The sequence below is a fragment of the Bos grunniens genome, chromosome 15 (assembly GCF_055505025.1).
Source record: "Bos grunniens cultivar Pamir isolate PY7600 chromosome 15, Bosgru_T2T1.0, whole genome shotgun sequence".
Classification (NCBI taxonomy): Eukaryota; Metazoa; Chordata; class Mammalia; order Artiodactyla; family Bovidae; genus Bos; species Bos grunniens.
The window spans coordinates 52,624,288-52,648,363 of record NC_141179.1 but is presented as its reverse complement, the minus strand read 5'-3'; the positions used below and the strand labels follow the sequence as shown (position 1 = coordinate 52,648,363).

The window sequence follows — 24,076 nt, the reverse complement described above, 5'->3', positions numbered from 1 at the left end:
CCTTCCATGCTGGCCTCCCACCCCTTCTGCCCCAGCCCCCGGGACAGCCAGAGTAGCCTGGTCTGCTGCTCTGAACACTCCAGCATGCCTGAACCACAGGACTGTGGCCTCTAGGGTGGGGGCCGTGGGGTCCCTGTCAGCACCCCCATCCTCTCAGGGAAGTAGATATATTTAGTAACAGGGATGTTTTCAACACATTTATCTCCCATTGTTCAGCTGCCTGTTCCCTGGGAAAGGCCAGGTCCCAGGGGATGTGACCCACTTCTTTAAGTCCCTGAAGTCACCCTTCTCACTGCCTACCCTGAAAAACAGGGAGCAGTGGGGGCTTGGTGCAGCAGGAGGGATTTAAGTTAGACAACCGGGAGGACTTCCCAACAGTGTGGTTGCTGAGATATGAGAACCCTGGGGCTTCCAGGCTCCCACTCTTTGGATGGCTATCTTGGGTTCAGAGGGGGCTTTGAAAACAGGATTGAGAAGGTGGCAGACAGATATAGTTTCCAGTTTCAGTAACTTTATTCTGTCATCCTGGGTGACTTCTTTCTCTGAACCCCATGTGAATAATGGAGTGGGAATAACAGTACTTTCCTGGCAGGGTGACTGAAGAATCTGGAAGTGGAGCACTTAGCACCAGGCATGCAGCAGGTGCTCATAAAGGTTAGCTGCTGCCATTATGAAACACCCACTCTCACCTACACTTTTAGAAAGATTCAGTGAGGGGCTGGAGCGGGAGAGACCAGAGCTAGAGAGCCCAGAAGCTGTCATCCTGTGGGTGAGACAAGAAGTCTGAAATGGAGCCGTCGTGGTGGGAATGGTGAGAAGTGTGGATGCTCTGTGGGAGGAGCTGAGGGGCCTTAGAGACATGTAACCACCTCCCCAGGCTGCTTGGTCTGGGCTGAGATTAATCCCCAGGGAAAACAATGGCGGAAAGGGCTTGATGAGGGCTCAAGTCTGTGGCCACGCCCATGACAGTCTGTGAGTCATTCTGGGAGTTGTAGTCTCGAGTGAACTTGCAGTGAGTACGTTTTGTACTGCCACCTTGGATCCAAATCCATGCCCTGCTGCTGAGGTTGGCTGGGGCAGGCCCTGGTGAATGCTGGAACATTCGAGGCCCCAAAGGTGAAGCAGCCTGCATCCCTTCCCTCAGGGATCACTCAGCCTGCTGAGTGTTGGCAGGTGCAGGGGGCAGGGATAAAAGGATTAAGCCATAATTATGACTCTTCACACGTTCACAGAGAAATTTACAGCTTCCAGAGCACTGTTTGCACATCTATGATCTCATTTAATCCTCACCACAAACCCAAGAGACTGCTGTCTTCTAGATGAAGAGACAGAGGATCTGAGAGGGGAAATAACTGGCCCAGAGGTATTCAGCTAATCCCTAGAGCACAGACCTGTCAGTGTTGTTCAGTTGCTAAGTCGTGTACAACTGTTTGTTTGTGACCCCGTGGACTGCAGCACATCAGGCTTCCCTGTCCTCCACTATGTCCTGGAGTTTGCTCAAGTTCATGTCCATTGTGTTGGTGATGCACAGCTCTGTCTGCCCCTAAAGCTCCTGCCCTTTCCATGAATTATTGTCCCAGATGGCAGAGGCCAGGCTTCAAAGGACAGATAAGATATGGACAATTAGACATCTCAGCAGAGGAACAGCTGAGCAAAGACCTGGCTCAAAGGTGAGAAGGCCAGGGTTGGGTTCCTTGGGATATGAGACTAACAGATGGATTGGTCAACCCCAGAGGCCTAGCTCTAGACTGAGTTTGGACTTCTTGCTGTGGCTCACCAGGATTTACCGAAGGGTTCTGAGCAGAGGCAGGACTGATTAGAACTGGTCTTGGGGAGGCTTGGACTCATTGGATAGAAGTGGAGAAGCCCGAGATGGCCTGAGGCTTCTGAACTCCACTCCTGGTGCTCCCAGAATTTTGCTCCTCTTCCTCTGGTACACTTCTTCGCAACCTCTCCTTTCCCCCCCCCACCACCACCCCCACCCCCGACAGCCCCCCACGTCCTCTTCTTTCTCTCCCTTCTAACAGTTGCCCTCCACTACAGCCTGGGGAGTGATGACCAGGTTATCTTAGAGCTGTGCTGTAATGCCACAGATCTCCAGCAGGGGTGCTATCACATAAGTCCATTCTAGCCTGGGTCTTCAAATTTGAAGGATAAGGAGTAGAAATGAAGAGTAGGGAGAGCAGAACCCATTGTTCTCCACTTGCCTTGTGCTGGAAGGTAAGAGGGTCCTGCTGAAGTAACCTAGAGAGATAGGGATGCTGAAGAGAGGCTGGACCCCACGCAACAAGGACAGACACACTGGAGGGGCTGAGCCTGGAGGCAAGAAATTTGTTCCTCACAGTTCTGGGGCAGGTTTAGATTTGGAAATGGATTTAGATTGAAATTATAGATAGTGTCTGGATTTCTACTGGATGGCGATTTCCCTGATACTGAGGTGAGGGTGAGGTTGGTTGGTTTCTTTGTGTTTCTGTGTGTGTTAATGTGACCTTCCAGTTGTATGTGAGAAGGTGAGAGCATTTGGATCAGTGTTTGTATAGAAGTGTGGGCATATTTGTATGCATGAATATGTGACTGTCCATTCTTATGCCCGATGTATTGTTAGATGGGTATATGCGTGCTGGTGTGGCTTGTGTGTATGTGTGCCTGTGTATAGAGTGTTATGCACATTGTTCTGTAAAACTGTGTGTATATGTCTGTGTCTGTGTATGTGGGTGTCCATGTCCAAGCAGGAGAGCACAGATGAGTGGGTATGTGTGAAGGCTCAAATACCTGCTCTGCTGACAGCAAGGCCACACCCCAAGTATAGCTGCTGCTGCTGCTGCTAAGTCGCTTCAGTTGTGTCCAACTCTGTGCGACAACACTTTGTCTCCTGGGTACCACCTGTCTAAAGAAAGAGAAAAGATGTGTGTAGACTTAGGCTGAATGGGCTGTCATGTGTGGGACTGGGCTTCCCTTTGGGGACTCTGGCCTGCTCCTAGTCAGTGAAGGCCCTGGAAGGAGCAGATTGTCTCTATATTCAGACTCAGGTAGGGCCAGCCAGGATATTGAGCCATCATATTGAAATGCTGGACATAGCTGAGAGGTGTCTAGCTTCCATTCTCCTGGGAACTCTTAATGGCCACACCTGTGCCCTATTAGAAAGTTTCAGGGACTCTCAGCCCAATCTTCTCATTATATAAATGCAAAAATATAAGCCCAGAGAGAGGCTAGTGATTAACCCAAGATTACACTGCAGGATCCAGGAAATGGCAACCCACTCCAGTATTCTTGCCTGGAGAATCCCGTGGACAGAGGAACCTGGCGGGCTATAGTCCACGGGGTCGCAAAGAGTCGGACACGACTGAGCGACTTCACTTTCACTTTACACTGCAGGATCCAGGGAAGGGTGGCAGGGCTTGGAGCAGAAAGAGGGGTTATGTCTGGCTGGGAGACCTCCCTCCCTCTAGCCTGGAGCAGGCGGAGAGCTTGGGGTAGAGAGTCAAGTCTGTGGCAGGAGGCCACCCCTGTGCCTGGGCATTTCCACCCCTCCCAGGCCTCAGATGCTGCCTCTGAAGTTTCTACCAGAGCTTCTGCCTGCTGTGAGAGTCCTCCCGGGAACCTATGAATTCTGTCTCTCCGCAGAGCATGGGAGAGTCCAGCAGTGGGGCAGGACCAGGGAGGGGCCTCCTCTAAGAAGCCTCGGTGTCCTCATCTTTTCATCAGACACATTTTTAGGTTTCGAGTGGTCTAACATTCTAGGCTTTCCCTAAAATCTCTCCATGGGCTCTTAGTACTGAGACAGTGCTGGGCCCTGAGGGAGTCCTGGAGGCCCAGCTTGGCTCAATGTCAGGGGTGGGCAGGGCAGCCCCATAGCGGGAGGGTCTGCCCTGGGGAAGGAAGGATGAGCTGCCTGTCCATGGGGCGGGCAGGTATGAGCAGGGGCTGAGCAGCCTGGTTAGGGAGACAGCCAGTGAGACTCCTGTCCTAGCAGGGAAGTTGGTGGCAAAGTCTCTGAAGTTTGTTCAGTCTGTAGCTGCCATGGAGAGGCCAGAGAAGGACATGCCTTTGCCCCTGCCATCAAGCAAGGGGAGGTTTTTGAACTCCAGGGTGCTCCCCCTGGCGGCCTGGGCAGCGGGAAGGTGTGAGATGAGACCATCCAGCTGGAGGCAGAGAGCTCCCCTTCCTTAGGGGAATGTGAGAGAAATCTGTCTTCCTGGAGATTTGGGGTTGGAGGCAGGGGAACTGGCCGTGAGGATGCTCCGGTGGAGATGGGAGTGCAATGGCTAGGGCTGGGCCACTCTGCCAAGGTTTTGCTGGTTCAGCACTGGTGGGGAGGGAGCAGACAGCAGGTGTGCACACAGGAGGCAGCTTCCTTTGTGCTGAGTCGTGGGGAGTCTAGGGTGGGATGCTGCTGGCTGGGGGCTCAGACTTTGACTCTGAGTGAGGCAGTGTGGAGGCTTCCTAGGGCTAGGGGCTGGGCAGGAATTAGGGTAGCAGAGGAGAGGAGCAGGCAGTCCAGTATTGCATCCTTCCAAAGCCAGAGAGAATGCAGAGCTATCTTAAAACTTCAAGTGGTATGGGGCTTGGGGGCTAGAAGGAGAGAACTAATGTTTACAGAGTGCCCTTTGTATTCTGGTGGGGGGATGGTTGCAGGATCCTCTGTGGACACCAAACTCCAAGAAAGCTCAAGTCCCTTATCATTTCAGTTGCTCAGTTGTGTCCGACTCTTTGCGACCCCATGGACTGCAGCATGCCAGGTTTTCCTGTCCATCACCGGCTCCCGGAGCTCACTCAAGCTCATGTCCGTCAAGTCAATGATACAAGTCCCTTATAGAAAATGTCATAGTATTTGCATATAACCTCCCATGTATTTACTTTAAATCCTCTGTTAGTAATCATTTACAGTACCTAATATAATGCAAATGCTCTGTAAGTAGTTGTAAATACAATGTAAATACTACGTAAATGGTTGCAGCAAGTGGCAAATTCAAGTTTTGCCTTGTGGAACTTTCTGGATTTTTTTTTTTTTTCCAAATATTTCCGATCCATGGTTGGTTGAATGCATGGATGCAGAACCTGCAGATACGGAGGGCCAACTGTAGATTTAAATCACCTTTAATCACCTCAACTACCCTTCAAGGAGCTAGCACTGTTTTGTGTCGGGGAAACAGATGACACACTCAGGTGGTTTAATTGAAGGCAGTTTGATGAAGCAATGATTACAGAGGTGGGGTAGGATTAAGAGAACCAACAGGGCATGTGGAGGCACTTAAGACTTGCATCTGAGAGACCCGAGGAGCAAGGAGAGTGCTCCAGACCCTAGCTGGGGTTCTGGACGAGGGCTGCCCTACAGAGGCCATCAGAGGAGGTGGGGTGGGTGAGGGTGTCAATACCCTGGGTCCTCTTCCTTCTCACCACCCCCTCCCACCCTCACTGGCAGAACCAGATTGGAAGCCAGAGAATAAGGGAGCCTGTTGAAGCAGCACTGGACATCAGCCTTGGGGCACAGAAAAGGGCAGGAAATGATGGAGAGTTGGAGGGACAAATGGATGATGGGAAACTGAAACCCAGAGAGTATGCCCACTTGCCCAAGGTCACACAGCCAGTAGGTCTCACAGCTGGAGCCAGAAGCCAGGCCCTGCCTCTGAACACCTACTTTGTCATGTCCAGTGGGGCACGGTGAGTGACCTAGTTATCTGCTCTTGGGCTTGAGCCGCTTCCCTGTCTGAGCAGCACTGGAACTGCTGAAGAGTGTCATCCAGGCTATGGTGAACTTTGGGTTTAGGAAGTCCTAAGTGAAGGGAGAACTAAAGAGCCTGTTGATGAAAGTGAAAGAGGAGAGTGAAAAAGTTGGCTTAAAGGTCAACATTCAGAAAACTAAGATCACGGCATCTGTCCCATCACTTCATGGCAAATAGATGGGGAAACAGTGGAAACAATGGCTGACTTTATTTTTGGGGGCTCCAAAATCACTGCAGATGGTGATTGCAGCCATGGAATGAAAAGACGCTTACTCCTTGGAAGGAAAGTTATGACCAACCTAGACAGCATATTAAAAAACAGAGACATTACTTTGCCAACAAAGGTCCATCTAGTCAAGGCTATGGTTTTTCCAGTGGTCATGTATGGATGTGAGAGTTGGACTGTGAAGAAAGCTGAGTGCCGAAGAATTGATGCTTTTGAACTGTGGTGTTGGAGAAGACTCTTGAGAGTCCCTTGGACTTCAAGGAGATCCAACCAGTCTATCCTAAAGGAGATCAGTCCTGGGTGTTCATCAGAGGGACTGATGTTGAAGCTGAAACTCCAATACTTTGGCCACCTGATGCGAAGAGCTGACTTATTGGAAAAGACCCTGATGCTGGGAAAGATTGAGGGCAGGAGGAGAAGGGGACGACAGAGGATGAGATGGTTGGATGGCATCACCGACTCAATGGGCATGAGTTTAGGTAAACTCTGGGAGTTGGTGAAGGACAGGGAGGCCTGGCGTGCTGCAGTTCATGGGGTCACCAAGAGTCAGACACGACTGAGCAACTGAACTGAACTGAACTGAACTGAAAGGAGAGTTGGAGGAGCCAGTGAGGAGGCTGGTGTGGAGACCCAAGCGAGGGGCAAGAAGGCTGCATCAGGGATGGCTGGACACATGAGTGGCATTGACAGGTCAGGGGAGGAGTGACAGCGCCCACCCCCACCTCATCTGCCTGAGCTAGGGCCCTAGTTCCGTTGTCTGCCCACCTACGCAGGGATGTGTGACAACTCGAGATCCCCCTCCAGGAGCTCTCCTCCCTGATTCGTCCCGCCTGGGGCTTCCACACTCCACGGCACCCATCCATGGCACTCATAAGCCACCCCCTCAGACTATGGCCCCCCAGGAACAAAGTTATGTCACCGCTGCCTCATCTCTTAATAACATGATCTGTCCACTGCCAAATCGGATTAAAGTCCTCCCATTTGAGACCTTCCTGCTGGAGTTTGATCTCAATCCTTCTTGCTTGTTTAGAGTCCAGTCCTTGGGCCTCCCTGGGAGATGAGTCAGTGAGATGCCCCCTCCTGGTGCTGGGGTGGTGAGGGGCCTTGGCCTAGCCAGCTCATCTGAGTGCCCTGTGCCAATGGGGACCCACTCTCAGCCTCTGCTGGGCCTCAGGCCACTGACTCAGTATCAGTGATAATTAGCATCTCCAGGGCAGCCTTCCACCCCACTAAGTGCTTGACAGTCATTAGGTGCTATTGTGAGAGGCTGCATTGCCACCCCCAGCCCCAGGCTGCTCCTCCAGTACCAAGTGCCCTGGCTGCAGACACACCGCTCCAGGCCTGGGGGAAACAAGTGCAAGCAAAGAGAAAAGCAACACAAGAAGAAGCAGACCACAGCCCACAGGCATGGAGAGCCCCACACAGAAACATCAAAATACACCAGGAAACAGACACAGGGTCAATCTGCAGTTTGACCTGAACGCAGAAGGAACAGAGTGAACTGCAGTGCCCTTGCATACAACCCAGGTATACAGAGGCAGACACGTGACACAGATGTGGATTCAGCACACGCACACAGAAACACTTGTACTTCGCATAAACACAGAATGCCCATCAGGTGGCCAGGTCGAGCTCCCTTGGGTTCCCCACCTGCCCAGCATCTCTCACTCTGGGCTGTTGCATATGCTGTTCCTTTTGCCTGGAACACCTTTCCTCAACAGCCCCTCCCTTCATGGCTAACTCCTATCATTCTCCAGGTCTTGGTGGCCCTTCCATACTCCCCAGCCACATAGCATCACTGATGGTTTTCCAACCAGTCTTTACAAGTTTGGGGATGAAGACTTTTTGCCTGTGCTGGGTGAGGTGATGACTAAATTCTGAGTGGGTGATTAGGGCCAAGAAACTTTAGGAAGAGTGAGTCAGGAATAGCTGTGAGGAGCCCTGGCTACTCAGGGCCTGAACAGGCATTTAACATACCAGCCAGCATAGCTAGATGCCCTCTGCCTCATTTTTCAGATTCTGATTCCTTTTGCCTTTCTTCCAGGCTTGTTGCCTGACCCAGTTCCCTCCTTCCCAAGGCCGGCTCAGCCTCTTGCCACGTCTCTGAGCTCACTCACAGGCTCATTTGCCATCTTCACTTGGGTGTGCTCCACCTCCACTTCTAAGCCTCGTGAAAACCTCATTAATGAAGGCCTTGGGTCAGAGGCACATCCTCTGTGTACAGCTTCCTAACCCCCGCCACTTAGTGTGGGAAAGGGAGGTGGCGGAGACGAGGGATGATGAGCCCGAGCCTTGGGCACCGCCTCCTGGTTCAGCTCTCAACTCCTCACTTCTTAGCTGCAGGACCTGTGCTGAGTTCTGCCACCTTTGTTCCCTCTTCTGTAAAAAGGGGACGATAATAGAGCCCACCTCATTAGGGCTGCTGTGAGGATGAACTGAGACAAATTGTGTGATGCACCTGTGCTCAGTTCAGCTCCCTCCCCGGGGCCCGTGTGAGAGCAGGGGAGCCAATGAGATCAAGCCAAGTGTACCCAGGAGGTGCCTAGTGAGTCCTTGCTGATAGGGACTGAATGAAACCGGCATCTGTGGTGTGAGCACCTACTGTGCACCTCCCGTGGCTGGTTTTCTGCACCTCTCTGCCTCAGTTTCCACACGGCTGCCAATGCTGCATGGCTTTTATACTATGGCGCAGAAGGTGGGGGTGTGACCTCTTTAAAAAATTCTTCACATCCATTTTATTGAGGCATAATTTACATACAGTAAAATCACCAATTTAAACTGTATGATTCGATGAGTTTTGGTGAATCTATACAGTCATATAACCATCATTATTTCAATCACAAAAAGATTATTTTTATCATCTCCTGAGACTTTCCTTGTGCCATTTGCAGTCGGTGCCCCTTGAGGGTAATGTCTTCCAGGGCTGTGAGAGGTGCTGGGTTTTCCTTGAGCTGATAACCTGGGCACAGAGCTTTTGCATGCTGGGAGACACCGAGGAATGGCTTGCGCTCTCTCAGCCTTGGTTCTTGTGGACTGGTGAGGAGCCAGAGGCCAGGGGAGGGAAGGGATGCTCAGGCCACAGCATCCTGAGGGTCGGCCCTGGGTCTAAGGGCTGGGTCAGCTGGAAGTGGTGGCCTCAGAAATCCACAGTGTGGATGACAGAGATTAGGGAGTTGGTGTTCCCCAAACCTGCCTGTCCTGGAATCAGATGTGCCCCGTGGCCAAGGTGGAAATGGCCACATATTGTTCAAGCAGGGGCTTGTGCAACATGATTCCACTTCTTATCTCCCCCCGCCAGGGGCCATAAACCCCTCTAGGGACCAGAGATTCCCCTAAAAGAAGGGGGCTCTTTTGTTCCCCACTCTCAGAACCAAATATTAAAGCAATTATGTAACTAGCAATAAATTACTTAAAGTAGTGACTCACTCAGCTTAATTAGAGCACAAGCAGGGAGAGATTAAGGTATTTTTAGCACACACACCTCACTCCCTCCTGTGGAGGGAGGCCTCTGAGCAAGGTGGGGGTGGAGAAAAGACTGGGAGCTTATAGGAGGACCCCAGGTGTCTGCAAGGAGATGAAAGCTGATCCTCTGCCCACTAAGGTCCCAACAAAGAGAGGGCAAGTCAGAGCTGCAGCAGCAGGGATTCAGTTGAGACTCAAGGAACACTTCCCAGTGGTGCTCCTTAAAGAGCTGGGACAGGTAAACTAGATTTTGAGCTCTCTGAGGGCAGATACTATGTCTGTGAGCCCCTCTCCACCCAGGAACAGAATAAGAATGAGACTTGGGGTCACACAGGGATTCCCAGGTGGTGCAGTGGTAAAGAAGCCACCTGCCAATGCAGGAGATGCAAGAGATGCAGGTTCAATCCTTGCGTCAGGAAGATCCCCTGGAGTAAGAAATGGCAACCTACTCCAGTATTCTTGCCTGGAAAATCCCATGGACAGAGGAACCTGGTGGGCTACAGTCCATGGGGTCACTCAGTTGGACACGACTGAGTGACTTAACACACTTGGGGTCAGACAAGTCTTGGTTTGAATCCCACCTTACTGGGTACTAGCTGTGTGGCCTTAGGCAGTTCCTTTATCACCCCCAAGCTTCTATTTTCTTCACTGTAAAAATGGGCATAATAATATCCCCCTTTGTATATATTGTAAGGATCAAATGGATTACTGTGACATGTGAAGCAAACCCCAGTACTGACTTTACAGGACCCAAACCTCCAAAAGGGCAGGAATTAAGTCTGTTTTGTGTAATGTATCCCAAGCTCCATTCACAGGGCCACACATAGTAGACGTTCAATAAATGCTTATTGAGTGAATAGATGTTAGTTTCATTTCCATTCTCCAGATCCATATGGGCTCCTTGTTTTGAGGTTTTGTGAATAAAGGAACTTGGTGAGTAGAGGGCAGGGGTACCTCACATTTGGCCTTTCTCTCTCAGGCAGAGAAGAACAGGTGACTTCCAACAGAAAAGAGGCAGACTTCTGGGGAGAGGCGTGGGAGGGTTCAGGACCACGGACAGCCCCAAACTGCATCTCCCATGTGGCCAGGAGACTTGCTGGGATGAAAGGGTCCACCATATGTGCCCTCCACAACCATAGTGGGAGGAGGAGCCAGCAGTCCAGTCTGACTGGGGAGACCAGGACCTTCACCCACCATCACTGGGAGTTCAGGGGAGGAGGCAGGGTGGGGCATCCTGAACAGCCAGGCGTCTGCAAAATGTGATAGCAATTCTGACTCTGTAGGTGTCCTGGGGAGATTAAATGAGTTACTTCTTAGGAATGCCTGGCACATGACTGCCTGGAGAGGGCACAACATGGGTTCACTTCCCTCCACCCCTTCTCAGCCCCTGTGGCATGAGGAGGAACATCCCCCTGCTCTGTTGAGGGCCTGGACATCTGCTCATAGGCCCCAGTGTGGGAACTTCCTCTTCTGGCCTCCACTGACCCCCACCTCTGAGGCTGGGCTGAGATAGGCACACAGTAGGTGCAAAGGACAGCCCGGGGAAAGGTCTGCCCTCTTTTTTCCTACCGGAGCATTGGGAAGCTGAGAGAAGGTCACTGATGACCCTCCTCCAGGCCCAGAGCCCCAGGGCTCCTGCCCCCAGTGACCACTCTGATCAGTTCTGACCAGCTCTCTTCACACCTCGCTGGCCTTCCAGGGCTCAGGCGATGAATTAGTGATGACAGCATCTCAGCATCACTATGACGACCAGGCATGTCCTTAGCCTCCAGTCAGAGTGCAGTGGCAGAGGCCAGAGACCCCTTTGACTCTGGGCCTTGGGACTGGTGTGTGTGTGTGTGACAGGGGCCAAAGGGGAGAGAGGGCGGGGCAGGACCAGACATGGGGGCTCCATCTGGAGAGGACTGGAGTTCATTCAGATTGTTAGCTCCACAGGGACCTTGGAGACAGCTGTTTCTCTCTCCTTCCTTCCTCATCTCTTTCTTTTCATTCCTCCCTCCCTCGTTGCTTCCTTCCATATCCCTAAGACCCTTCTCTGTCCAAGGTCCTGAGCTGCCCACCACCTTCACACACACCCTTCAGTTGGGGAATGAGGCCCAGCCTGACCCTCACCCGTGGGAGCTCAGAGTGAGATGGGGACATAGACACTTCCTGGTCTAGGCTCCAGAGAAGGTGTGTTGGCCGCTGGTGGCTCTGTGGAGGGGGTGGTCCTGGCTTAGCCCTGCCAGGGTCTGTGCAAATGGCTTTGCAGAGGGGGTGATAACTCTTCCAGCCCTGTTGATTGAGGAGGGGATTTTTCCAATGGAGAGACAGAGGTCCAGGGAATTCCCTGGCAGTCCCTGGCAATGGTTAGGACTCAGTGCTTTCACTCAGGACCCTTAGTTCCCATTCTGCAAGTCACACCACTCAGGAACAAAGAGGAGAGAGAGACAGGTCCAGAGGTGAACTGGTTAAACCATGAGGTGTAAGTCCATAGGTGAAACATAAAGAGGGATGAGGGATTGATGAAAGTCCAGAACAGCGTAAGTGTGGGGTCGGCCGTAGGGAGCACAGGAGGAATGGAGCCTGGGGAAGGATTGGGAAGGAGTGGATGCAGTGAGGAGTTTGCAGTTTGTCTCACAGGGGAAGAGGAGCCCCGAAGAATGTTGTTGTTGGTGCTTGTTCCTCCCATTTTAGGGATGGGAAAACTGAGGCCCAGAGAGGGAAAGTGACTGCATTCAGTTCAATGAGGTCCTCAGGGACAGCCTGAGACTATGGGCTCTGCTAGGGTCCACTAGACCCCAGCTAGGGCTTCTTGCCCCAGACTTGCTGATGGGAATTTTCCCAGGTAACCACTACCTCCACTGGATGGGGAGGCCCGTGGGCGACTTTGCCCTCAGATATAAGGAAATTTGCATAGGCATGGGTTGTGCTTATGGCCCTTCCTGCCTTGGAAGGATTGGGTGTGAGTGGGAGGGTAGTGGGGGAGGGCATCCAGGTAAGGCCCTGGAGTAATTCAGGGGCTTGGCTAAGGTCAGCAAGAAATTAGACTTAGAAATTGAATCAAGCTTTGGTCTCTGGGCTCCCAGCCCCACACAGTGCCACGTCCCCTTACTTTACACCTTCAGGGATCTTCAACTGAGTTGGGCACTGATATAAGAGGTAAAGGCCTCTCTGAGCCCCTCATTCTCCCCTAAGGGTTCTTCCTGGTCCTGGCGTCTGCTGAGGCTGGAACTCATCTAGGCTGAGAGGAGACATTTAGCTCCATTGTTCTGATGAAGACACTGAGGTCCCAAGGTAACAGTGACTCACTCAGTAACAGGTCAGAACCAGACTGGGCCTGACTGCCTGGCCCTTAGCTTGTCCACACTTCCCCCACCCAAAGCTGTCCCTTGCTTCTCTTCATCCCGCTGTGCAGCCTTGCTGGGCCTGCCAGCTTTGATGGATGGCCCCACATCTCAGCCTCCCTTCCATTCCTTTCCGGGTGCTGGGCTGTTAGCCTCCTAATCACCAGTCCTGCCTGTGGTTCGCCAAGCCATCCATCTCTCCAAAAAACCTCACCCAGCGCAGGTGGGTTTTTTGGGGTTCAGCAGGTCCCCCTTCTCTAAGGCCAAGCTGAAAGTGTGGCTGCAGGCCCTACTCCAGGGGAGTCAGGGGTCAGGAAGCTGTTTACACCCCGTTGCTAGAGGGCCAGAAATCCCCACGAGAACTTCCAAGGGAACTTATACATGCATACATGTGCATACACACATGTGAGCACAAACACTTGCTCACAAAAACAGTATTAAAAGCTTTCATGTATCAAAAAAATTACTGTATGCCAAGCATTGTGCCAGAGCTCTGCAAGTATGATCTCATTCAGCTAGTTGATTACTGTTGATAACCCCAATGTACAGATAAGGAAACTGAGGCTCAGAGAGGTTAAGTAACTTGCACAGAGTCACATATCCAGAAGATGGAGGAACTGGGATTTGAACTCAGGTCATATTGGCTCACTTTTGTATTTGCCACTTCTCTGTTCTACTGACTTACGCATGCACACAAGTGCACACACACACATGAGTACATGCACACATGCATGCACAAACACCAGCCTCCGTGTGGACCCCTGCCCCGTCTGTCTCCCTGGACCTGGTTCCTAAGGAGTAGAGAGAGTGCTGGGCTGAGGAAGAGACGAGGGGTCACTACTTATTGTCCCCCAGGCTGCCCCCAGACTCTCACCCTGACAGTGACACTGATCAGCCATGGAGGCTGCATGGAGGAGGCAGCCTCCAGGCAGTAGGAAGAGGAGGCTGAGAGGCAGTCAATCGATTGATTACCCCTGCAGCACTGCCTTCCAGGAACCTGGGCCCAGGGGAGTGTGGCGCCATGGGTCGATCATCTGGGATGCAGCCCAGGTTCCACATGCTGGGGGTGTGTATGTGGAGTGAGTCTGGCATAGGTCCCCTGCCTGCCCCCTTCCCCCTACTTTGCCGACCCTACACCTTCCCCCTGCTCTTCCCGCTGCCCCCCACCATGGGCACTGCAGCTGGGAATCAAGCTACCTGTTCCCAGACACCTATGTGCACCCACTCCTGTGGGATTACTGTGCTCCAGAGGCTGATCCTAGGGTTGCTGCTTCGAGGTGAGGAGAGGTCAGGCAGGGAGGCCAGGGGCCAGGAGTTGCAGGGGGTGGGAGTGAGCCTTCATAGACCTTTGTGGCCAATTTAATAAGATAATGAATGTAAAGTGCTTCGTACCACCAGGGCATGCAATAGGAGCTTAGTCTTTGCTGGTTCCTCCCTCAGGAGTCTGCAGAGAGTGAGGCTGATGGGGGTGGATGGGGTGCCTCTGAGGGCACCTGAGCTCCCAGAGGGACTGTTGGGTGCCACTGACAGTGTTAACAATGGCAGGAACGATTTAGCTCTGAAAAAGAAAGAGGGAGAGAGATTAGTACCTGACAAGTGTCAGAGTCTAGCCAAGAATTATCATCTTTCTGACACGGGGAGGGGAACAGCTGGTGCTGGGAGGAGTGGCTGGGAACCTTCCCCACCCTCCTACTGGGAAGGGCCCCTGAACAGGTCTGTGTTGCCCCCTTCCTGGATCTGCTTCCATTCTGGCAGAGGGACCTCCAACAGGCCCTCCAACTTGCACTGGTCCCCAAGAGACCTGGGTTCAAGTCCTGGTTCAGGCACCTGCTGGCTGGTGCTGGTTAGGGCAAGTCACTTTCCACCTGTCTTCTCTGTGGCAGTCCTCTCTGAGGGCCTCTGTCTTCTCATCTGTGGCAAGTCCCCAAGAGGATTAAATGAGATGTCACGTGTCCAGTGCCTGCCATTTCCCTGCCCACAATGGGCCAAGCCCCCTGGGTTCCCCAGAGCCTGCCTTCCCTGTTCACAGCCCCAAGAGTGACAGCTGTGGTCCATCTCTACCCTGGACGCCATCCGCTCCACCTTGGGTCCCCACTGTCCTGACTCAGAGCCTGTTGTTGAGGAAGAAGTAGGCAGGGGATCACATCACAGGCTCCGTCATCTTCTCTCTCACTGTGGGGAGAAGAGTGGGAGGACAGTGGACCTCTCTGTACTGACGGTGACTCCATGGGTCACCAAGGCCCGGTCTGACTTCGATGGGTGTTGGCACCGGGCTCAGGACTGGGATTCCCAGGGCCTGACTTCCTACTGTTCTGGACACTGCCTTACTGTACGAGCTTGGGCAAGACCTGTCCTGGGGGGTGGGGTAAGAGAGACACGGAACCTCTCTGACCAGCCTCTCTTCTGAGGGTGTGTACCTGGATGATTCTGTGTTCTGGGGGAGAGGCTGGGTGGTGAGGTGGTGGTACAAGGCTGGTGACCTCCATGCCACAGATGGGCAAGCCTGTAGAGGAGGAGGGGCTCGGGACTGGGGCCTGCCTAGGACTCCTGTGGTCCCGGCGCCTTTTGTCCCCATACCACCCCTGCCACTGTCTGCTCTGCCCCCAGGCCCGTTGCCCCCCACCCCCCAACCTGCTCCTCCATTCCTAGTCCTCTCTTCCTTTATTATGTCTCTGTATTGCCTCCTGCCTTGGGCTTATCTCCTTCTTTCGCACTTCCATCCATCTCTGTCATTCCCCTGTGGCTGCCTCCTGCTCCCTGGCACACCCTTTCCCCACCGCAGGAGTTGGGCTTGTCTGAGAGTCTGTTCCTCTCTACCACTTGCGTGACTCAGTGGTCTCTGAGTCTCAGCTCTTGTCTTCCTCCGCTTTCCTGAATCTCCCTCTCTCTGACGGTGTCTCTGTCTTTTGCTGTCTCTGATCCCCCTTAGTCTGTCTCTGTAAGTCTTTCTTTGGCTTTGTCTCTGGGTCTCTGTCTCTTAGGACCTGCCTGGTCCTGTCTTCTCTGCCTCCCTTCCTCCTCTCGCAAGCCCAGCCAGAGCAGCGGGTACAGCCCTCCAGCCTGGAAAGCGGAGTGGTCCACCCTCCCTCTCTCTCTTGCTGGTTGCCTTCGAGGCCCCTGACAATTGCCCTCCGCCCTGCACCACTCAGGGCCTCGTTGCTAGGCCTTGGGCTGGCAGCACCTGGCTTCCATAGCGACGGGTGCCTAGAAACAAAATGCCATGTCTGCCGGTCCCACATGGAGTCTTGGCAGATCCAGCTCCTTTCGATCAATCAGGACAGGAAACGTGGCCATCTCTGGGCTGCCTCCAGCTTGAAGAGGCGAGAAGAGGAGACCACAGTCTCTGCCTTCTGGAACTTGGGGAGCCACTGGCGTGAGAGGACCTGCTCCAGTGTGGTCCTGAAGTCAAAGAGGGAGCCCTCTCCCCTCTGGGCTCTTCTCAGAGGCATGCGTTTGCAAGGGGCTGGGTTTGGGTCACTGTTCTACTATTTCTAGCTGTGTGACTTTAGACAAATGACCTTCTGTCCTGGGACTGCGGTTTTATCAACTGTAAAGTTGGACTAATAATATAATGATGATTAAATAAGATGTGTGGGCCTGGCACTTAGTAGGTAGTCCCTGACAGCATTGTCGTTCCTGCCCCTTCAAAGTTGTCTCAGATTTAATTAGCAGAGATGAGGGCGATGGAACTTTAGGCATGGATAGTGGTGTGAACAAAAGGTGGAGGCTGGAAGGCAAGTGTGGGGGCTCACAGGGGCCCTCTCTTCACCAGTATTCACAGAAACATGAGATGCAGCCCACAGACCAGCAAGCTCTGAGGGCTGTAGAAACCCTGGAGCTGGAGTCCTAGAGTCTCGGTGTTATAGGCAGTTAGGATAATAGAGTGTTAGGATCTTGGGCTCCGACATTTTCAGAGCTCCAGGCTCTCACATTCATAGGCTGTAAAAAGCACAGATTTTTCTAATAAAGGGATTTACAATGGAAACTCTGATTTTCTTAGATCACAAAGCTCTGGGAGTTCTTGGAACCTGGAAGCCGCAAACTGGGTCTCCCTCTATGACTGTGTCTGAACAGGCAGAGAGTTTTCAGAGCATGGGGCTTTGGGTCCCTGTTGCTTAGAATTTCTTGTGCCTTGGCACCCCTCATGGGCTCAGCTCTGAGCAGTCCTGGTGTGTGTGTGTGTGTGTATGTGTGTGCCCATGTGCATGGGGCACTGGGGTCCGTGACCAACTGCAGCCCGAGGCACCTCTGGAGAAGGGCCGGCTCAGGAATAGCTGGTAAAGGAAAGTTGGGCAGCTCCTGTGCTGCAGCTGTCCAGGTGGTGCTGGGTGGGTCTCTGGAAGCCACCCTTGGCCGAGGACCTGCTTGCCTTCATCCACCCAGCCTGCCCAACAGGTCTCAGGAGGAAGCATCCCATGGGACATCCTAGGGTTGGAGTTATGGCAGCTCCTTGGGGCCCTGCAGCCTAGAGGACAGGAGGCACCTGTGAGGGGAAGAATTGGGGTATGTGGGAGCTTGGGGGATGAGAGAAAGAGTGGGCTCAGTCGGGGGATAGTGCCCAGTGGAGTCTATAGTAGTGATTCTCAGCACTGCACTCTCTGTGCACTGTCCCAGGCTCCTGGGGATAGTGATTTGGGTTGGGGGAGCCTAAGCACCCTGAACCCACCTGCCTATAGTAGCCTGGGGTAGTCTCAGAGGAACAAGCTCCTTTTCCCACCTCTGCCCAAAGCTGGAAAGGCTGGTGGAGCTGTTGAGAAAGCTGGAATCTGGTTTTCTTTTGCTCGTCTTCCTTCCCAGTTTCCATGGGAATCATGGCTCAGGATGATCAGGGTTTGATGGGATGGTGCTGTGGGAGGAGTCAGCGTCAGGCAGAGACATCCCACATGGGTAGGAGTCTGCTGCCAGGAAAGCGAGCTCCCCGCCCCTGGGAGCATGCAAGCAGAGGCTGGATTGCCAGCCTCTGGATTGCCTCAGGGTAACTTCAGAAAGGAGCTTAAGTGGGGAAAGGTGGGCTTTGTATGACTGGCCCAGGGGACCACCCCTTCTAGACATCCCTGTGCTTCGTTAAGGTGGGGTCACCATCTGCCCCCATCCCCTGCTCCTGCTCTGTGTGCCTGGCCCTGTGCCAGAAACAGACATGGACACAGACACGTGGAGCTGAATTAGACCCCAGTCTCTTTCGGGTCTGGTGGGAGAGGCACTTAAGGAAACAAATAGAGATGGGCAAGTCCTTCAAAAGTGGCAGATCAGTTTGGGTGGAAGTTTCTACCACTGATTCCTGCAGTCCACAGATGTCTTTTTGAGCAATTTCTCTGGGTCAAGCCTTGTTCTAGATGTGGAGCCACAGCAATGAGCAAAACAGAAAGTGAGCCCTGTCCCCTGGAGCTGACAGCATAGTGCCTGGCAAAAGTACAGAGGTGCTGGTTGGAGGAGTGGTGAGTGGTGAGGGGTGTGGCCAGGAGACAGTGTGGGTGGAGAATGAGAGGATGGTTTGGAGGCGGGGTTAAGGAGGATGAAGGCCGAAGGCCAGGACCAGAACTCCAACTTTATCCAGTTGGGGCAGTGGGGAGCCATGTGGCTGTGGAGAGTCAGACTTGAGGGACGAAAAGATCACTCCAGCAGATATGGACATCGGTGAGAAGACGACACAGTGGCCCCCAAAGGAGGCACTAGGGCAGCTGTGCCCATTAGTGTTCCATGTGCCAGAGCCATGTGAGCATGTGTAAAGGGATGAGTCTGTATATAGGAGTGTGTGTGTGTGTGTGTAGGAGTGATGGGAGTGTGTATGCGTATCTATAAAAAGATAGTAAATTGTATAGATGATTGTGTGTCTCCTGTGATAGCTTTGTGTAGCAGAAGACTCTTGGGGTTTGTAGAAAATAGGGGGCAGATACCAAGGTGTGCCAAGGCCCGAGTCCCCTGGACCTCAGCCCATATGTGAGTTGGCAGGTCCTGGACTAGTCTAGACTAGAATCCTCCCGGCTCTAGTCTAGACTAGAATCCTTCCCCCTCTAAGGTCACGGAGCTGGCCATCTGCTGCAGAGAAGACAAATGTGTATGCAAGTAACATGGGGATGGATGAGACCTGTGGTTGACCACCCCCCCAACCCCTTGTCCCTTGAGCCTGAGTTCACTCAGCCTGTGTTCTTTCCCACTCAGAGCTGCTGTGGGGGCTCTGGGAGCCGGCCCTGCCCACTCTGAACCCAGATCCACATTGTCCCCAGCACCTGCCTGTGGCCAGATCCTTTCTCTGTAAGGGTCACCCCCACATCTGGGGCCAGTGCCTGTGGACACTCACAGCTGACCTGGGCTAGTAGACATGAGCAGCACCTCTGTTAACTGTGACTTTGAGTACACACAGACTCACACATTTGCACATACATTTATACATGAATGCATCTATGGGCCATATATGGACACTTGTGCACACACACAACTGTACATGTATACTTGCATGTGTTCATACACAATCATACCTGTGCACACATACCTGTCTGCACACACATATATGCATATCTCTGTAGACACACATCTCTATACACATACAGGAGTTGGGCTCTACCATGGAAGCGCTGCACATCCTTACAGATACAAAGTTACAAACCTGTACTCTGCCTCTTCTGCCCTCACCCACATCATGCTCAAAGCCTGTGTGCACGCACGCATTGTGTGCACACACCAGGGCTAACCAAGGGTGGCTCACCAGGGTATGCCCTCTCTGGGCTGAAGCACTGAGGGCAGGCTGTAGCCGGATGCACAACCAGCAGGGATGTCTGTTCCTCCAAGATGCCTCTCGGATTGTCCCCTGGCAGGGCCCCTGGGGTGGAGCTCCCTTTAAGTCCATGGGCTCCACCTCCAGTCATAGAGAGACTGAGCCTCACACACTGCCTCCTGAGAAGCCCCCATGTTGGGATCTGGCCCTTGCTCACAGTCCTCGGGCCTAGCATGACCAGGCAGGCTTGCCTGCCCCAGAGAGCTGCCTTCTGCTGGCTAGGCCTCTCTGAACACTGCCTTTCTCCACCTGAATGCCCGAGTCCTCAGAACCAGGCCAAACTTCACAGGGCCAGAACCCTGCCTGAGGTCACCCAGCACTTTGGACAGGGCTCAGCTTGAACCTGGGGCTTCCAGGAGTCTGACCACACTCAGCAACCAGAGGATAGATGCATGTCAGGTGTACAGATGGGCTCCTGGGAGCCGGACACATGATCATGGGGGATGGGAGCAGATTTGGGGTCTATTGAGGGTCTGCTGGCATCACACCCTGAAATGGAGAGATGGCAAGTAGGAAAGTCTGCTCTTCAGACCCGGGGGAGGAAGTGCTTTGTAAGTACTGTGTCCAGAGAGGGGTCATTATTAGGAACAGAGACGGGCTGGTTCTTGGACAGGGCCCGAGGTTGAGAGGCCCAGTACTCAGACTGACAGGCTCTCAGCTGAGAAACCTTGTCCTAAAATGCCCAGTCTGAAGTAGCTGGGCCCCTGGATAGCTTAGTGTGACCTGTAAGGTGGAGAGATGAAAAGAGGTGGCTGTGGGTCTGGGTTAGGCACCCCTAAAACTGAGCTTCCTCATGGCAGAGGTGGGCACAGGGCTCAGGGCCTGGGAGTACAGGACCCTGACTGCATTCTTGGGGACAACAGGAGAGCTGGGAAAATTAGATTTTCTCTCATGCCATTCCTTAAGAGACAGCATGAATATAAAGCACAGATTGGAGCCAGATGGCCTAGGTTTGACTTTTGGCTCTGCTACTTATTAACTCTGTGACTGTGGGCAAATTACTTAGTCTCTCTGTGCCTCAGTTTTCCTTATCTGTTAAATATGACTAATAATGGGTCCTGCCTTCTAGTACTGTTGAGAAGACAAACTATGAGGCTCAGAGTGAGTGCTCAGCAAATCTTAAAGCCCAAGAGGTGCTGGCTGTGCCAGGCCAGGGTTGGTCCTTGACTCTGGAGTCTGAGATATCCTCTCCTGAAGAACAAATAGCTCTGGCCTGCGGCTATAACAGATGTCTCCTGGATACCTTGTCCTACCTGCACTGTCTGGAGCCCAGGATTGAGTTGATAATAGATGCTCAGGATTTACCAAGAGATTTGTGTACTGGTTTCAGACTCAGTCCTTATAATAGCCCTTACATTGGTTACCCTCTTAACAGAGTAAGAAGCTGAGGCCAAAAAAAGAGAATGGAGGCCTTCCCTTTTTGGTCAGAACCTTTGCACGTCTTAGCCCGTGTAATATTTTCTACAGCATTAATAAGTAGGACAAGTTGCCCCCAGTCTGAAGATGCAGTAACAAACACTGACTTGGCTTGGATTACTTGGTGACAAAGGAGTTTCCCATCCCTCCCTGTGCCCCTAGACATGACTCCTAGTAAAGATGCAAGAAGGGGGACCCAGAGGACTAAGGTAGTATCCAGGGAAGGCCTACTGGAGGAGGTGGCATCCGACTGGCCCCTGAAAGTTAAGCAGGCCCAGAGGGCATTAGGGTTAGGGTGGTTGAGTGAAGGCCCGAAAGTGAGAATGAGTCAGTCACCCAGCTGAATAGAGAAGGCAGTATAAATTTAAGGAATGGTGGTGAGGGGGTCAAAGCCGAAACAAGTTGGCTCTAAGTTATAGAGGGTCTGCCATGTCATACTGAGGGTTTGGGCTTTACTGTGCTGCCAGCAGGGAGTCACTGAAGGTGTGTGAGCAGGGAAAGAGGCATGTCCACAGCTGGACCACAGAAATAGAGGTGGGAGAACTCTTGTCTCCCCCTGAGCTGGTGGCACAGCCGGGGCTCTGCCCAGCCTGTGTGCCTGGTGCCTGGACTGTGTCCAGGACTAGGTTCAGTGACTCAACCTTGAGGAAATCACTCCCCAGGGAGAAAGGACCCAGATGAATCAGCCCAGTAAGGTGGGGAACTGGAAAGCTGGGGGTTCACTGAGTCACCCTCCAAGAAGGGCCAGGCGGGATGGGGGATGAGGGGAGAGTTGCAGAAAGAGGGGACTGCAGTGCAGTGGGAAGGATTCAGGTCAGACCACAGCGAGGGCTGTCAGGGGACTCTGGCTGCCTTCCCACCATTGTGGGGTTGATTTTCCTGGCAGTCTTGTGAAAGAGATGGGAAAACTGAAGCCCAGAAACCAACCGGGGAGGGGATCTGACCAAGGTCATGCAGTAAGCAGCTAGCTGGCAAAGGCGAAAAGAGACCCAAGAGCACCCTCCAGTCCAGACACGTCCCACCGCCTCAGCCGTCCTCGTGCCAAGCGGAGGTTAGGAATGGGGTGGGTCCAGGCAGGGAGTTGGCCCAGGTGACCCCTTCCCCCTCGAAACCCCCCCACACCCCGCGCAGATGGCAAATCGGGCCGGGCCGCGCCGCCGCGATGGGACAGCAGAGGGCGCAAGAGCGTCACGGCTGCCGCAGGCGCCTGAGCAGAGGCCGCTCTGCAGAGAACTGCGCTCCGAGCTCGCAAGTCCCACCGCGGAACCGTGGACTGTGTGGCCCTGGGGCCTGCATCCTCTCCGGCTTGCGGGGACTCCCACGCAGACCTACCTGACCAGTGCTGGGGGCCCAGTGCCCCTACCCTCGATTCAGAAATGATGCGCCTATTTGTGCGCTCGCGTGTCGGTGCGCACGTGTCTCCCTCCCAGATTTGCTACTGTTCTCAGAGCCTGTCCGACTCTGAGCGACCTCTAAAATTTTCCCTCATTCCACTCTTTTTCCTGGAAGAAGAGCAAGCCCAGGATTCCGTGTGTCGTGCCAGTGGTCCCTTCACTTCTATCTCCCCTTGCGGACCGCCCTCCACTCCCTCACTGCACTGGTCTCTCTGCCTTGGGGCTGTGGCCCGACTCCAGGACTTTATAAGTAAGTGGTGGGGGAGAGGATGTGATCATACAGGAGAGGGCCTCAAAGAGGCGACCCCTGAGAGATAGTGAAAGGAGTGGCGGAGGAGCAGGAGAAGGGAGCGAAGGCGGTAAGCCGGCTACCTGGCGGGGGATCCCAGTAGCGGACCAGCTGGAAGAATCTTGAGAGCGGAGAGATAAGGGAAGTGACAGCTGGTGGGGGGCTCTGATGGGTGTCCAAAGATCGGACAAGCTGAGAGGTGCTGTCCACGGATGCGCGGATGTGGGCGGGGCCCGGGCGGTCGAGGGGCGGGGACGTGGGCGGTTCGGGGCGGGGCCCGGCGGTCGAGGGGCGGGATGTGGGCGGTTCGGGGCGGGGCCGGGGCGGACTCTAGCGCGGACCCGGCGAAACTGTCGCGGACGCGCCGACCGAGGCGCAGCGGCCGGGCCGGCGGGCGGGCGGGCGGCTGCGAGCATGGTCCTGGTGCTGCACCACATCCTCATCGCTGTTGTCCAATTCTTCAGGCGGGGCCAGCAGGTCTTCCTCAAGCCGGACGAGCCGCCGCCGCCGCCGCAGCCATGCGCCGACAGCCTGCAGGTAGGGAGCGGGGGCCCGCTCTGGGCACGAGGGGAACCGGGTGCTGGGTGAGCGCCCGGCCGGGTCCTCCGCCGAGCGTGCTGTCGCCGGCCCCATGGTCCACCCTGCTCCTCAACCCTCCTAGGGTGATGAAACCCCCACCCCCACCCCTCCGCCCCAGTTGTGAGTCCCACTTCTGTGCTGGGACTGCAGCCCATACCCAGAGACCTTGAATGCCCAGCTCACAGTTCAAAACCTCATGCCAGACTCTGAACCTGTTTCAGATCTGGGACTCCACCCCAAGCACAGAACTCCCAAGCCACAGTGGGACCCCCTGGTACACCCAAGAATTCTGCCGGAGCCTGGAACCCTCGGACTCCCGTAATAGTAGAGGACCCCTGCCCATACCTCTGGGCCCCCAGTACATTTTCAGATTCCAGATACACCCTGAACACCTGAATCCCAACTCTCAGCCAGGACCCCACCTCAGAGCTGGAACCTCACCTCATGCCCCTGAGCCCCTACTCCGCAGCCTTATCTATGCCCCCATCCAGGTTCCCACTCAAACATCTGGACTCAGTCCTCACACGGGACCCCACCCCTGAGTCTAAATGCCCTTTCCATCTTGGTTTCTCTCTCCTTCTCTGCAGGATCCCCCTCCCACTCTGTTCCTGCTTTCCCTCCTCCCTCCTGTGTAAGAGATCTTAGTCTTTTCTGGCTTGTCTCACCCTCTCCTCTTGTTTCTCTCTGGGTATGTTGGCTCCAATTTATTCTCTGTTTTTTTTTTCTGGCTTCTCCGAGTCTTTCTGGGCATCCTGTCTCTCTCTGCCCCTCTGTTTCTCTCCTGTTTGGTCTCTCTTGCCCATGTGCCCACCTCTCTCGGTCTGCCCATCACTCCTCCAATTTCTCCAGGTTTCTATCTTTGTTCTAGGGCCTTTCCATGTGGTCATCC

The 24,076-nt window shown here is 53.7% G+C and overlaps 1 protein-coding gene across 3 annotated transcripts in view; it reads left to right on the top strand.

The window, feature by feature from the left end:
- Positions 1-22,963: 22,963 nt before the first annotated feature.
- The window catches only part of PDE2A (phosphodiesterase 2A), a 68,780-nt gene continuing 67,667 nt past the window's right edge, over positions 22,964-24,076 (top strand). For all 3 annotated transcript variants that reach the window (XM_086340648.1, XM_086340647.1, XM_086340646.1), the window contains exon 1: positions 22,964-23,145. In XM_086340648.1, coding sequence (XP_086196774.1) covers positions 23,023-23,145 — 123 coding nt within the window. In that variant the 5' untranslated portion in view covers positions 22,964-23,022. The remainder of the gene's footprint in view (positions 23,146-24,076) is intronic.